The 15000-nt window shown below is 37.4% G+C and overlaps 1 protein-coding gene across 4 annotated transcripts in view; it reads left to right on the top strand.

Moving 5' to 3' along the window:
• Window positions 1-7711, top strand: part of LOC125922864 (vesicle-associated membrane protein 8-like) — a 33746-nt gene extending 26035 nt beyond the window's left edge. For 2 of the 4 annotated variants that reach the window (XM_049630732.1, XM_049630736.1), the window contains one exon: window positions 5926-6123. In XM_049630732.1, the coding sequence (XP_049486689.1) occupies window positions 5926-6063 (138 nt within the window). In that variant the 3' untranslated portion in view covers window positions 6064-6123. Of the gene's footprint in view, window positions 1-5925; window positions 6124-7517 lie in introns of those variants that run through there. The other 2 variants (XM_049630735.1, XM_049630734.1) reach the window with 2 other exon arrangements.
• The last annotated feature ends 7289 nt before the right edge of the window (window positions 7712-15000 follow it).

The raw sequence follows: 15000 nt of genomic DNA on the forward strand, positions 1-15000 counted from the left end.
TATGTTATCTAGGAATGCCAGTAAAATATTGACTAGAAATGGTGATATCTGAAATACTTGTTCCCAATTTAAGATGAATATTTCTTTTTTTTTTTTATAATTTTTTTTTTAATGTTTATTTTTGAGACAGAGAGAGACAGAACATGAACAGGGGAGGGGCAGAGAGAGAGGGAGACACAGAATCCGAAACAGGCTCCAGGCTCTGAGCTATCAGCACAGAGCCTGACGCGGGGCTTGAACTCACGGACCGTGAGATCATGACCTGAGCCGAAGTCGGACGCTTAACCGACCAAGCCACCCAGGCACCCCTAAAATGAATATTTCTAATGCTTCCCAATTAAGTATTAAATTTACATTCAGATTTTGATAGATACTTTTTAACAACTTATAAATCTTCCTTTCTATTCTTTATTTGCTAAGAAATTTTATCATGAAAGGGGGTTGAATTGTATCAAATGCTATCTTTACATTAATTGAGATAATGATTTTTCTTCTTAAACCTGTTAATATGACAAATTTCACATTAAATGTTTGTATGTGTTGTAGGATTCACTGCTATAGTTTTACCTTTGTTGCCTCAAAAGACTGACTCTAGCCATGTATAAAAACTTATACTATATGCTATATGCGGTTGTATTCTTAACTTTTGTCTTGTGCCTGTGGTTGGTTTAATTTCCTCATTCTTAGCCTTTCAATTATTTTAATCAAGTTGTTTTTTGTTTTGTTTTGTTTTGGTCTTTTCAAAGGACCAGGTTCTGCTTTATTTTCCATTTCAAAACTTGGTTGATTTTGAATCTTTTTGCTTCTAGTCGTTTCCAAGTGCCTGTATCCACATGTAAAGTTCTTTTCTGGACAATATTCTGAAACCCGGTTATTTCTTTGCTCCTGCTCCTGCTCCTTGCCCTCATGCCTCCCTCTCAATTTAAAGACAACTACTTTGAGGCCATTAGGCTTGGATAGGAAGCATATTGCACCCTTAACCTCGTCTCCACCACCGGGCAGAATCTTTTTTTTTTTTAATTGAGGTAAAACTCATATAAGGTATAATTAACATTTTTAAAGTATACAATTCAGTGGCATTGAATACATTCACAGTATTGTATATCCAACACCTTACTAGTTTCAAAACATTTTTGTCACCCCAAAAAGAAACCTCATATCCATTAAACAATTATTCCCCAGGCCCTGGCAACCACTAATCTACTTTCTGTCTCTATGGATTTACCTATTCTGGCTATCTCATATAAATAGAATCATACAATCTGGTCTTTTGTGGCTGGTTCTTTCACTTAGCATGTTTTCCTAGTTCATCCATGTTGTAGCATATGTCAGTAATTCATTCCTTTTTGTGGCTGAGTAATATTCCATTTTATGGATACACCCCTATTTGCTTATCTATTAGTCATCATTTGGTGGACATTTGGGTTGTTTCTGCCTTGGCTATTGTGAATAATGCTATTAACATCCATGTACAAATTTTTGTTTGAATACTTGATTTCAATTCCTTTGTGTGTATACATAGGAATGGAATTGCTATATCATATGGTAATTCTGTGTTTAACTTTTTGAGGAACTTCCAAACTATTTTCCACAGTGGTTGAACCCAGTAATGTAAGAGGGTAGCCACAAGTACCCACCAGTAATGTAAGAGGGTTCAGATTTCTCCATATCCTCTCCAACACTTGTTATTTTCCATTTTTGTAATTATAGACATCCTACTGGGTATGAACTAGCATCTCACTTTTTTAACTAGCATCTCCTTTTGATTTGCATTCCCTCAATGACTAATGATGTTGAGCATCTTTTCGCATGCTTATTGGCCATTTATAGATCTTTGATGAAAGTCTGTTCAAGTCCTTTTCCCATTTTTTTTTTTAATAGGTTTGGAGTTTTTCTGTTATCGAGGGAGGACAGAATCTTCTTAATGGGCATTTGTCATTAAAGACCTTTTCAATATTTCTATTTCTGGACCAAAAAAACATAAGCTTATCTAATGTTTCAGTGTTCCACATTTCTTCACCCTATTCCTTTTTCATTTCTTCTTGCAAACCAGCCAGTTGGTACCTTGATAAATGCAGCCAGTAACAAGAACTCACACCATTACCATTCTGTTTTCCAACATTTTCTTCCAAAGTGAAAGACTCAATAGGCAATTTGCCTTCCAAGTTGTCACAGGCACTGGTAAAACTATCCAGTGTTTTATTCTGAAGAATATAGGTCTTTATCTTTCCAGCCTCTAGTACCAGTTTCTTCACTGCCTACCACCTGATGGTTAAGCCAATGCCACATGTTTTAGACTCTTTTAATAACATCTCATCCTACTACCAACTGCAGTATTAGAGAAACACTAACTGTTGAACTAAATAAAGGTTTATTTCTTGGTTGCATAACAATTTAAAACAGGTTTTCTGTGGGCATAATTTCACATGGCAATCCAGGAACCCAAGCTTTTTCCGTTTTGTGACTCTGCCATTGCCTGGGGCCTTAGAGTCTTTCCATTTCAGGTGGCAGTTGGTTAAACATGGAGTGGAAGAAGCATATTTGCTTATAGCCAGTTCAGCCCAAAAGTGACACCATCATTTCTACTCATGACCTATTGGTAAGAATTAGTCTTACAGCTTTGCATACGTACAAGAGGCAGAGAGGGAAACAGCACAGAGTGGGGTGAAGAGCCTGATAAATGTGGTCTGTGATTGGAGAGTCTCTTGCCAGCAATAATTCTACATTATGAGAGGGGAACTAAAGTCTGCAGTGGATAGCTGGCTGTGTTTATCACATCTGCACTAAGGAAATTCTAAAGGAGGTATTTTAGGTAGTTGGAAAATTCTCTCTGAGGAGAAATCTGACTTTCAGCAAAAAAATAAAGAGCAAAGAAAGTGGTAAAAGTGTAGGTAACATAAAATGAATATTTAGTTCAGTACAAGTGGTGAGAGGTGGTTGGATTCTGTATACATTTTGAAGGTGGAACAAATTGGAGTCGCTGACAGATTGCATGTGTGGTGAGAGGGAGTTAAGGAAGACTCCAAAGTTTTGAGCCTAGTTAGCAGGAAAGATGAAAATTCAATATAGTTCCATGTTCTCCTCATGGAGCCCAGAGATTAGCCTGCTGTGCCTGTGGGCAGTGAAATCCCAAGCCCTGGATGACAGAAGCCAATGTCCTCACCCTCTCAAATCCAGACAAGCTGCACCAGAAGTGCAATTTCTCACTGTTTGCCTAAGTTTCGGCACCAGGCTGTACTCTGACTTTCTTCCCAATTCTGCTATGAATTTAAGTTTGCTTATTATATTTTATCTAGCATTTCTGAGTAGTAATAGTGGCAGGAGGGTTATGGGATTACTTAGTCTACCATACTTCCAGATCTATTAATTTATTAGATTTTGTCTTTTTTATGGGGTAAGTGGCAACATCTAAATCCCACAAAAAATATGGCAAAAAAAAGTAAGAGATTTTATTTCACTTTACTGCCTTACCTTCCAAACAAATCCCACTTTTATGCATACATGATTATATGAAGAAAAAAATGACTTCCTCTTTGAGGACAGTTGAGTAGAAGCAGCTCAATAAAACATATTTGAAGTATTTTACAGTTTTTCTCAGAATATTTTTCACACAGATACCACATAATCATTCTCACAAAAACCTCTATTTTTTGACTTGCAAAATTAGTTACCTCTCTTTTCCCCTTGATCTTTATATAAAAGACTACTGAATGTCCTTAAGAAGCTGATTTGGGGGCACCTGGGTGCCTCAGTCAGTTAAGCTTCCAACTCCTGTCAACTCAGGTCATGACCTCATGGTTCTTGACATCGAGCCCTCTCTCCTTCTCCACCCCTGCTCTGCTTATGCTCACACCTGTGCACAAGTGCTCTCTCTCTCAAAATAAATAAGCTTTTTTAAAGGGGGAAAAAAAAAAAAAAAGCCCATTTGGCTTTTTAACAAAAAGGCCAGTAAGCTTTCTCTCAGTCTGCCTACAGATAAATATGGGTCATGGATTTTTATTTGACAGATTAAACAGATACATTTATCTTGGCATACACTCAAAATTCCAATAAAATTATAGGTAAAGCAATAATTAGGAATTTTAATGTATAAATTACTAGGACAAAAAACAAAGGAAAAGACAACAGGTAAGAGATGGCAACAATTTTGGAAGCTAGAAAACCAATTATGAGTACTTTTTAACCTTTTTAGTAGCAAAAACCTCAAAACCTAAGTTTGTACCAGAAGACATTAAGATGCAAACTGATCCAGGCCATAGAACTTTGGAAAGAATCAGAAATTGAAGATACATGGTACTTGTAAAAGTAGACATGCAATAGAAGTCTCAAGAGGAGACTGGGTATAAAGTCTTTAAAAGGAACATGTTACCTGCAGAGCCTCTTCCCTACATTTTAGAGCCACATCACTTCCTCTCCTTACCCCTGACAAAAGGATAATAAGTACCTAAAGACAACAGACCAGAGAGGGTCTAAATTCAGAAACCATATGCAGTTGAGGCCAGAGTGACCAGCATATTAAAATCCGATGGGTCAAGTGAAAAGTTTTATCCTGAGTATCTGTATCTTCGAATATGGTGACCATTCCCCAACCTTTCTCTGTCTTCAGAGAAATAATAGAAAGTAATGCATCCCTGAAACAAGAATGAAAAGCTATGTAAAAGCTTATTCATAGAACAAAAGAGATCTTTTGGAAATTAAAACAATAGTAAAAATTTTAAATTCAGTAGAATTATTATAATATAAAGTTGAGATATTCTCTCAGAAAGGAGAGCAAAAAGAGAAAGAGGAAAGATAAGACAGCGAATCAGTCTGAGATCCAACATATGAACAACAGGAGTTTCAGACAATGAAGAAATCAAAGGAGAGAAAATTAGAGGCATACAAGAAAAATTCCTAGAACTAAATAACACGAGTTTCCAGATTGAATGAACAAAACAAGGACCATAGCAGGGCATGTATGTAATATTGAAATTGTAGAACATTAAAAAAGGAAGAGAGATTTTAAATGTTTTCAGAGAGAAAATACAAAGACTTGGCAATTAGAATAGCATCACATTTCTCAATAGCAATATACGGGTGCTAAAGAAAAATAGAGGAGTATTCTACGTTAAGCACTGTTGGGAATACAGCAGTCAATGAAACAGACCAAAATCCCTGCCTTCGCAGAGCTTACATTCTCAACACACAATAAATAAGATTTACATAATGTTAGATAAGAGATAAATACCTTGAACATGTTAATTTTTTATGATTATTTTTGAGAGAGACAGAGACAGAGTGCAAATGGGTTAGGGGCAGAGAGGGAGACACAGAATCCAAAGCAGGCTCCAGGCTCTGAACTGTCAGCACAGAGCCAGAGGCTCAAACTCACAAACCATGAGATCATGACCTGAGCCAGTCAAGACGCTTAACTGGCTGAGCCACCTAGGCACCCCAAGAGACAAATACTTTAGAGAAAAATAATGTATCGAAGGGAAATAGGGTTTCTGGGATGGAGATGGGGGTAGCGATTTTAAATAGGGCTGTAAGGGATAGTGGCATTTAAGTAAAATCATAAAGTGAAGATGAGGAAACTGGGGCTCAAAGAGTTATTAACTTGGTCACAGTCACAGAGTTAATTTAATTATTTATTAATAAATTCTATTAATTTATTAAATATTTATTAAATAATAAATATTTATTAAATATATTTATTAAATATTAATTTATTAATATTAATAAAATTACAGCTTAACTCAATGAGTAAGGCACCTGGAATCTTGGTGCATCATTTTATAAAAGCTGTGCAGACTTTGTGACACTCTCTGGGATTGCTCAAAACCAAGCTAAATCTGTTCTTTTACATAGCTTTATTAGGTATTGAAGTGTGTCCATTAATCCAGATACAGAAAGAAAACATTAAATTTGTGTTTATTTTTATTTCAGGCCAAAGAGTCCCAAAAAACAAGAAAGATTCTCAGGAGGATATGGTGGAAACACTTCAGAAAGATTATAATCATCACTGTGGTAATTCTCCTCTCAATCATCATCATTCTTTTAAGTACAAATGTAATACCAACCTGACCCTGACCCTTTTTCTCCCCATCCCCAGCAGTTACCAATAAATTGTTGTGTGTAAATAGAGAGTTCTACAATCAACAATTATGAAATAGCATTCTCCAGTGGTAGGAAGACTGAAGGAAGAGGGTTTTGGAAGTTTTTCCTTGTCCTTGTAGTGTGCTTTATTAATTTTCGTACCTCTTCCATTTCTGTAATGCTGCCAGTTTTTTCCCCACTGCTCCAGCTACTTCCCCAGCCTCTCTGCCCTTTGTTAAGATTAAAATCACAAACCCTGGAATCAGACCACTGAAGTTTAACTCTCCACCCTGCAAGATACCATCAGGTGACTTTGGACAAGTTGTTTAACCTGTGTCTGTTTCCTCATCTGTAAAAGGGAGCTAGTAATAATACCACATAGAATTATGTCTACCACATAGTAAATGCTATTTAAGTGTTAACTATTACTTAACAGGAAAAAAATGATTGCATTTTTGGCATTAAATCCCTAATATTTTCCTTCTTACTCAGAATAAAAATGACTGTGATCTCATTAATTCCCTTAGAAATAGAAGTCTTGTGGTGCCTGGGTGGCTCAATTGGTTGAGTGTCCAACTCTTGATTTTGGCTCAGGTCATAATCCCAGGGTCATGGGATCGAGCCCGACATTGGACTCTGTACTGAGCATGGAACCTGCTTAAGATTCTGTCTCTCCCTCTCTCTTTGCCCCTCCCTTGCTCTAAAATTAAATACAAATAAAAATTAATAACTCTTCACATGAGTACACAGTCCAGAAATAAACAATCACCTCTTCCACAGATTCTTTCATTTGAAATGACTACTCACACCATTGTTTTATACTAGACATTTCCTTGGGTAAAGATTTTAAAATTAGGAAGCTGTATTGTATCTCCAATAAACCTGGAGATTTCCTGTCCCATTTTACCACCCTAATAGCTTTCCCCCTACATTTCACTCAATAACCTCAAATCACTAAGATATCTAATAACCAAAACATCCAGCTTCACTTTGCAGTTGGTAACAAGGTATCATGAGTTGTTTCTTAAATGGGAACTTGAGGTCTAAAGTCAGTTTTAAAAATCACTTAGTGATCCATGGGGAAGAGTAAAAACATGGGTTCCTATCTGGTAGATAGCTCATTTTAATTCTAATGATCAAGTATCAGCACTTTAAATAGACACCAAGCTTGTTATTCCTCCAGCACAGTATCACCTTTCCATGCACAAAGTATTTTTTAAAGGATTTTAAATGTTAGAAACTTTAGAGTTTCTGTAATTTATGTCAGGAAAAAATGGGTGTTATATTGAATATGTACTCTGATATAATGCACTAAGTGCTTTGGAGGAGGAATGTCTCATTAATTTTACAATGACATAAAGAAGTAAAAACTATTAAGTATAATGTAAGGCACATAGAAAAGTGCTGTGTAAATATTTGCTCATATTATCTTTATTTTGCAGATCAGAAAATAGCCAAGTTCAATGACATGTTCAAGGTCACACACCTAGAAAGCTGAGATTTTATGAATTCAAGTCCTGGCTGTTGTATATATGAAATCTGTATCTTTAACTCAGAGTATCTTATCTGACCCCTCAATTGTGGTCCAGATAAGACACATGGAATATTTTTGCTTTTTGTAGGTTGGTAGGTTGTTTGGGGGGGGGGGGGAGGAGACAGAAATTTAAAGAGAAGCATTGTGAGAATTGCCATGTATTTTGCTATTATTTTAAAAGTCTATATAATGTGTCTCCCTTACATTTCTGTAATATATTTATAAAACAATGTATTTGTTTCCTGATTGCCAGTGAATACTAGCATATGTATTGCTAGAAGACATGAACCTAAAGATCACTGAATCTACCCCCTCCCCAATTTTACATATTAGGATGCCAAGACCCAGGAGCCTAAAAATGAAGAGCATGTTGTGACAAGCTCCTCTCCACTTGCAGCACAAATAAGACACAAGCTATCACTCTGGTTCCAGGCTATTAAGTCCCACATAATGCTGGTTTTCCCAGTCTTAGAACTGTCTTAGAGCTTAAGAGTTAGGAAGAAAAGCACTCGTTTAGTAAGGAGTGTTTATCTATTTATGCTACATCTGTCAGAAAATACCTGAGTAGATAGAAACAAATATTAAGGCAATCTTAGACTTTTCATTGATTTATGCATCCAAACATTGTTGAGCTCCCACTCTGCACCAAAATAGTTCTAAAACATTACAATTTTATTGTAAGTTACCACATCAATAGAGATAACTGATGTTTGAGAAATTAGTGGCTATACACGGAAGTGTAAGAAATGGACCTAATCCCAATGGAAGCTAACATTCCAGTCGAGGCAGCAAGACTGAAAAAAATCATAAGCACATTTAAAACAACGCCTATTTAAGTGGCACATTGTGCAGCAGAGAATAAATTCAAGAAAGATAATGATCAACACCAGCTCCAGTCACTGATGGAGATTTTGTGGGTTGTAAGTGGGGCTGGTAATTGGATCTTACTAGAAATTGAATTTATCTTGGGGTGCCTGGGTGGCTCAGTCGGTTAAACCACATCTAACTCTTGATCTCAGCTCAGGCCTTAATCTCTGGGTTGTGAGTTCAAGTTTGGATTCCATGCTGGGCATGAAGCCTACTTAAAAAGGAAAAAAAAAAAAAAAAAGAATTTATCTCAATAGGTCAAAGACAGTTAAAACACTTAACTATATTACAGATTCTTTTTTAATCCTCACAACCCTGAGGTAGGGACTCTTATTTCCATTTTACAGATAAGAAAACTGGATAAGCTATGTCACTTGCCTGACTCCACTGGGCTAGTAAGAGAGAGGATTAGCAAATTAAGGCACTGCTTGCTGTTTGTTTGTGTGTGGGGGGGGGGGGGGCGGGGTGCAGAAAGCAGAGTAGGCCTTTGGAAGTCTAATCGTGCACTCATTCATCAAATGGCCTGCAACAGAACTCAGCCTTTGGTTCTCTTCATTTCCCACACTCTCTAGGGTGCTTTTATTTACTCCCATGATATTGCCTTCTCCAGCAAGTAACCTCTCTTCTGAATTCCAAATCTTTTTCCAACTCTCTACTGGATACACCCACTTAGATATCATGCAAACACCTTAAATTTTAAATCCCCAAAACTCGATATATTCTTCCTCCATTCCCCACAAAAATGCTTCCTTGACCTTATTTCTTATTTATAAAGGCTTTTACACTATTCTGTAATCCAGAACCTTTTTAGCCTTTCTGCTTATCTCAAATTACTCACCAAACTCAAGGGACCTCTACACTAAATCTGAAGGTTCATAGCCAGGCAAGCCCAGAAGAGTTACAGAAGCACAAGTGGGAAGTCCTAGCAGATGCCCAGGCAAACTGCAAAGGGCACTCATCCCATCTTGGTAGACAGCTATGTGTATCTAGTCCCCACAAGCCTGGCCACATTATACTCTTCATATTCAGACTGCCCAGCACATATAGGTATTAACATTTGATACCTTTTCCTACGTGTGATCTCCATAGCTCTTAAACACGGTCATAGCAATAAATATGAAGCTTTGGTTTTCAACTCTCAGACTCAGGGATCTTAATATAGATGCCTGGGCTCTCCCCCCTGAAGATTCTACTTAAGGCTGGGATAGGGCCTCAAAGTGTGTTTAACCTTACGATAAAGTTGAGAACTACTAACTCCAAAGCACATTCACATGCCTATCATCAAACATCCGTATCTGAGAAATAATTTTCAGTTGGAAAACTGATGCTTAGACAAGTTAAATTTTATTTGTCCAACATCACAGGGCAAATGACAGAGCTGGACCTCAGAAACATTCTTTTTTTAAAGTCTATTCCATTGAATTATGTATTAAACTAGAAATTGCTTTAAGTCTGCTAGACAATATCCTATACATTTTAATAAATCTGAAAAGATGATTTTAACTTATTTTAAATAAGTACATATTCTTGGGGCACCTGAGTGGCTCAGTGGTCTGACTCTTGATATAGGCTCAGGTCCTGATGTCACAGCTGTGAGATGGAGCCCCAGGTCAGGCTCTGCACTGGCAACATGAAGCCTACTTGGGATTCTTTCTCTTTCTCCCTCTGCCCCTCCCCCCCCCCCAAATATTTAGGAGACTTCTAAAAAAATAAAGTTAATATTCTCATTATAGAATCATGGCAGAACCTAAAATAACAGAACCCATTATTTAACTTGGCCTGATTTTATAGAACAAAAAGGCGAATCACAAACTGGTCACAGAGATCATTTGTGAGGGAGTGAAGACCTTCTAAGCATCATACCATGATCTGCCATAATGTCAGCCTCTCTCTTGGCAGGCCAGCACTAGGAACGACCCAAATGCCTCCGAATTCTTGAGGAACACAAACGTAGGAAATGGAATAGTGGAACAATAATGTTATGTTAGGTTTCCTCTGTATTCAGAGTAGGAATACCTTGGCGAACATTAGTGCAACTTTACACATCTAATTCAATTTGCCATCCTCTGAGAAATATATACAAGTCTGCATAAATAGCAGATGCCTACCAGCACTTTCAGCAGTCTCACCACATTTGACAGCAAACCCAGTAGAGGCCAGAGACTGAATATCCCCATACAGAATCTTCCTTCTCTCACTATCCTTCCTCCTGAACATCCTGGAGAAAACTGAAAATGACCCTTCTTTCTTCCATTGAATTCAGTGACTCTTCAAATTAAAAAACTATTTGACCATTTTGCATAATCTTTCAAAAGAATCCCATCATTTAAAACTGTTACATTTTAAATATGATAGTTCTTACCTTTTCAACTAAGAATATAAGACCTGTTATTTCAAAGTATTCATCCAAGAAGGGAAAGCTTAAATTGAAAAAAAAAGAAAGAAAAACAAAAAGACAGTGCAAAAAATGCATGAGTGCTATAAGAGTTTAATTGTAAGACAAAAGCACTACATTATAAATTTGAACATAAGTAATCTTCCAGAAAAGAAAATTTAGTGCAAATTAAAACCCCACTAAAGCCCACTATAAACTTAGTATGAACTCTAAAAGTAGGCTTCCGGAAATGGAAACACTTGGTTCTAACAGAATTTGCTGGAGGAGAATAGGTTTTGAAAATGTTAAATGGTACAGAGAACATCACGTTAGTGTGAAATCAAGTCAACCAGGTACTAAAAAAAAAACAAAAACAAAACAAAGACATGCTGATAGGTCTTAATACATAAAACTAATTGACTAGTAGTAGCATGCTTTATTATGTATCAATGATTGTAGAAGCAATGTACAACAAATTTCTGAGCATTTTGAAGTTTTCTTTATTGCCTTAGCTAATTTAACTACACTTGTAATAGCCAGAGCCATCTTCCAATTTTTATTTTAAATGGGTTCTACTTAGTGAGATTGGCAAGTGTCTTCTAAAAGTGTGATTAAGCCTTGTGTAATCCAAGGCCATCCATACAACAACAAAGGGGAATTATAGAATTCCTTTTCTTAAGTATTTATTCAAAGCATCGCTTCCATGACATGTTAAATGTCGCTTTAAGGTTAGTAACATTAACAGACCTCTTAAGTTTCTTCAAATATTTTATTTTTCTGAGAAATGAGAGAGGCAGGAAAAATAACCTCGCATTTAAATCCTGAAGTGCAAACAATGTAGCCTATCCAATTACAAAATAAATTGTATACCAATTAACCTTGAAGTTTAAACGATCTTCCTATCAAGTGACTTAAGTTTCCCAAAATAGAATTCAGTAACTTCTATCATTGTTAAATGAATTAGCACCTCCCCTAATGCCTATTCTGTACTTTCTCGGAAGACTTTAAAGAATTCCTCTCCTGACAAGTAACTGATTTGGACTGTTAACAACAAAGAACACCTTGCTCTTACTTAAGATCTAATTCTTATGAAGCATCACCTTTTAAAAGCAGTACAGTAATTTTGCAAGGTCCTTTTTTCATGCCCTCAGAGCCTCCCTTCTGTCCCCCCAAATGTACAGGGCTTACTGGGGTAAATTAACACTTAGCAGTCACCCATTGCTGTCTTCCTAAATTGCATAGTCCCTTGGATACCACAGTTGTTACCTAAGGCTACTTCTATACTACAGCCATTGAAAATAAGAGGCTGCTGGAAATTACTAGAGAATCTAAAAGATGCTAAGGATAGTGGGACAATATGTAACAAGCCCAACCCAAAACTACAGCAAGTCAATTTCAGTTACTAATTACCAATTCACAATGGAATGGATGAGTGACATCAGTGACAAACTAAAGTGGGGCAATATGCAGGCAATAAGGAAAGTGTATCGCCTATAGTTAATTTAAAAATCATAAAACCGGGGCGCCTGGGTGGCGCAGTCGGTTGAGCGTCCGACTTCAGCCAGGTCACGGTCTCGAGGTCTGTGAGTTCGAGCCCCGCGTCGGGCTCTGGGCTGATGGCTCGGAGCCTGGAGCCTGTTTCCGATTCTGTGTCTCCCTCTCTCTGCCCCTCCCCCGTTCATGCTCTGTCTCTCTCTGTCCCAAAAAAAAAAAAAAAAAAAAAAAAGTTGAAAAAAAAAATCATAAAACCAACTCCCCACGTTCCCAGCCTACTGCTACTTCCACCACATCTCTTCCCCCACTTGGTACACTATTACTCATTGTCATCTCGGTGCTCGCCTTCGGCAGCACACACACTCATCATCTTGTACACTCATTAGAATGCCAAGTCTTTCTGATTTTTTTCCCAAGCGAGACTTAAGGGATCATGATTAAAATGCTTGAGTGGCATTGTTTTATGAAACACACACCTTTGTCTTTACCCGAAATAAAAGTAAAAACAAAAAATCTTTATGAAACAGCATTATTTAACCATCTTAAAGCAACAATACCTAAAACTTTAGAGTAGCGAAGATCACTTGGAGGGGGGTGTGAAATCCAAGTTCCCAGGCAACACCTAAACAATTCTGATGGATTCCGATGTAAATGGGCTCAAGCCTCTTTGAAATGAGGATTATAACTAACCTTTCTCCAATTTTACCAGATTATAGGCAACTGACAGCAATTAGCAGGCCAGGCAGATTCAATTTGCACAATTGGATATTCATCTTGCCAGAATTATTTCAGCCATGGAGATTTTCAGGCTAGACTTCAACATGGCCAGCAGTGAAGAAAAGATAAAGAATGCACTCTCAGCTTGCCCAAAGTAGATAGTAAAAATCAGTTTTTATGAATAATTCAGAGTCATGCTTAAATGTTAGAGAGCTGATAAATTAGAAGTAAACTGCTCCCAAAGAAATTTACTCACCTAGATTTTGACATTTCAAGTTAATGTGACCCCAAGCCAAATAAAATTATACATTTCAGAAAACCAAAATTTGCTGTGGTAGGCATTGGGTTCAGTTTTGATTTTCCCAATACCTCAACGCCATAAGGTACTTTTAAAGTACAAGATAACAATTTCAAAGAACTTTTCCAAGCAGTAAAAAACCAAACGTGCATACAGAATGCACAGGCCTTGTAACTTAGATGCTAACGTTAATGAAACCACCTTTCAAAATTACCTCAGCATGAAGGACACCTGGACAGATGTTCCACATAATGTATTCTAACTTGTGCACATCAATGAAGCAACTGCCATCCCAATGTGCAAAGAGTAATGTAGTAACAAAACCTGTAACCTTATAAAGCTCATTGAAGGTTAAGAAAGGAATAAAAGCCCAAAACCCCAAGAAGAGAGATTGTAACTCACCTGGTAGCACACACCTAGTAAACCAAAGGTATCAAAACTTGAACTAGGCCGGCAGACCAAGAAAACTCACATTACTTGAAAAGAAGGAAGATTGACAGCTCTAATCAGTCTACAAAACTGGTGGAGAATTGAAATAAAAGCTACCTAACACTGTCCATTAATAGAGATTGGTTCCGTAATAAACTAGCAAACTACGAATGAAATTTATTGGCCAAATTCTGGAAGGTATTATTCTAGAACACTATCTGGATTTTAATTTACCTGCCCCTTTATGTTCTCCCAAACCTTCCGTCACCAACCACCCCCACGCAAATAAAAAGGCTGCTAAAAAATAAGACCCTATCACTTCTAGTCCCTTCTGAAATCCTACTAAAACCCGTTACTTTAAAGGGCGGGGGTGGGGGGTGGGAGGTGGAGAGACAACATTTAAAAACCTTGAGGACAAAGAACGGGAAAGGAGACAACAGCAACAAAATTTGGGAAATTGCAAAGCTTATGAACAAGTGGTAACAGACTCGACCAACGAGAAAACCAAATAGGCTGTCAGCAATGAGGATATCCCTCCCAGACTGTACCACAGAACCCCTGCAAAGGCTTAGCAATGGACAGCTCAGGTACCTTTAAAAACAGGTAAAAGGAGTAAGAGGATTGGTTCAAAATGTTTGACAGTTAAACCCCTAGTTCCTCTGTATTGATGAACAGAAACCCATTCCTGGCAGAAAACTGGAGTTTATCTGAAGTACATAAGAAAAGGTGGTCTTTGTACTCAACAGGCATAGCGAGAAGAAAATAAAGTACTTTACTTGTCCAGAACCCTCAGCCGTTTTCCTTCACTGGGATCCCAAACACTGGCAGCCAGTTTTTTGCATTTTTTTCCACCCTTCTGGTAGGAGAGTAGACAAAGACTTCTGGTGAATCTGACCAGGTAGGGAAGGCCCAGAGGCTGCAGGGCAGGGGGGAGGGTGTGAGGGAGAGGGGGAATATCAAAGGATTCCTCAATAAAACGACAGAGCACTTAATAGTCAGATCACTTGGATCTGACTTGAATCCCAAAAGTTAAACCCTAGCCCAATCCACAACATCCAATTAGCTTTTAAATATGAGCCACAGATCACCAAACATTTGAGGAAAATGTGTAATATGAGGCAGAAGCTCAAAGCAACAGCAAAGTTATCTTGGAAACAAACCTTTAAAGTTATTAATAACCTTAGAGATTGAGAAAAAATAATGCGTCCATGT

The sequence above is a fragment of the Panthera uncia genome, chromosome B1, assembly GCF_023721935.1.
Source record: "Panthera uncia isolate 11264 chromosome B1, Puncia_PCG_1.0, whole genome shotgun sequence".
Lineage (NCBI taxonomy): Eukaryota > Metazoa > Chordata > Mammalia > Carnivora > Felidae > Panthera > Panthera uncia.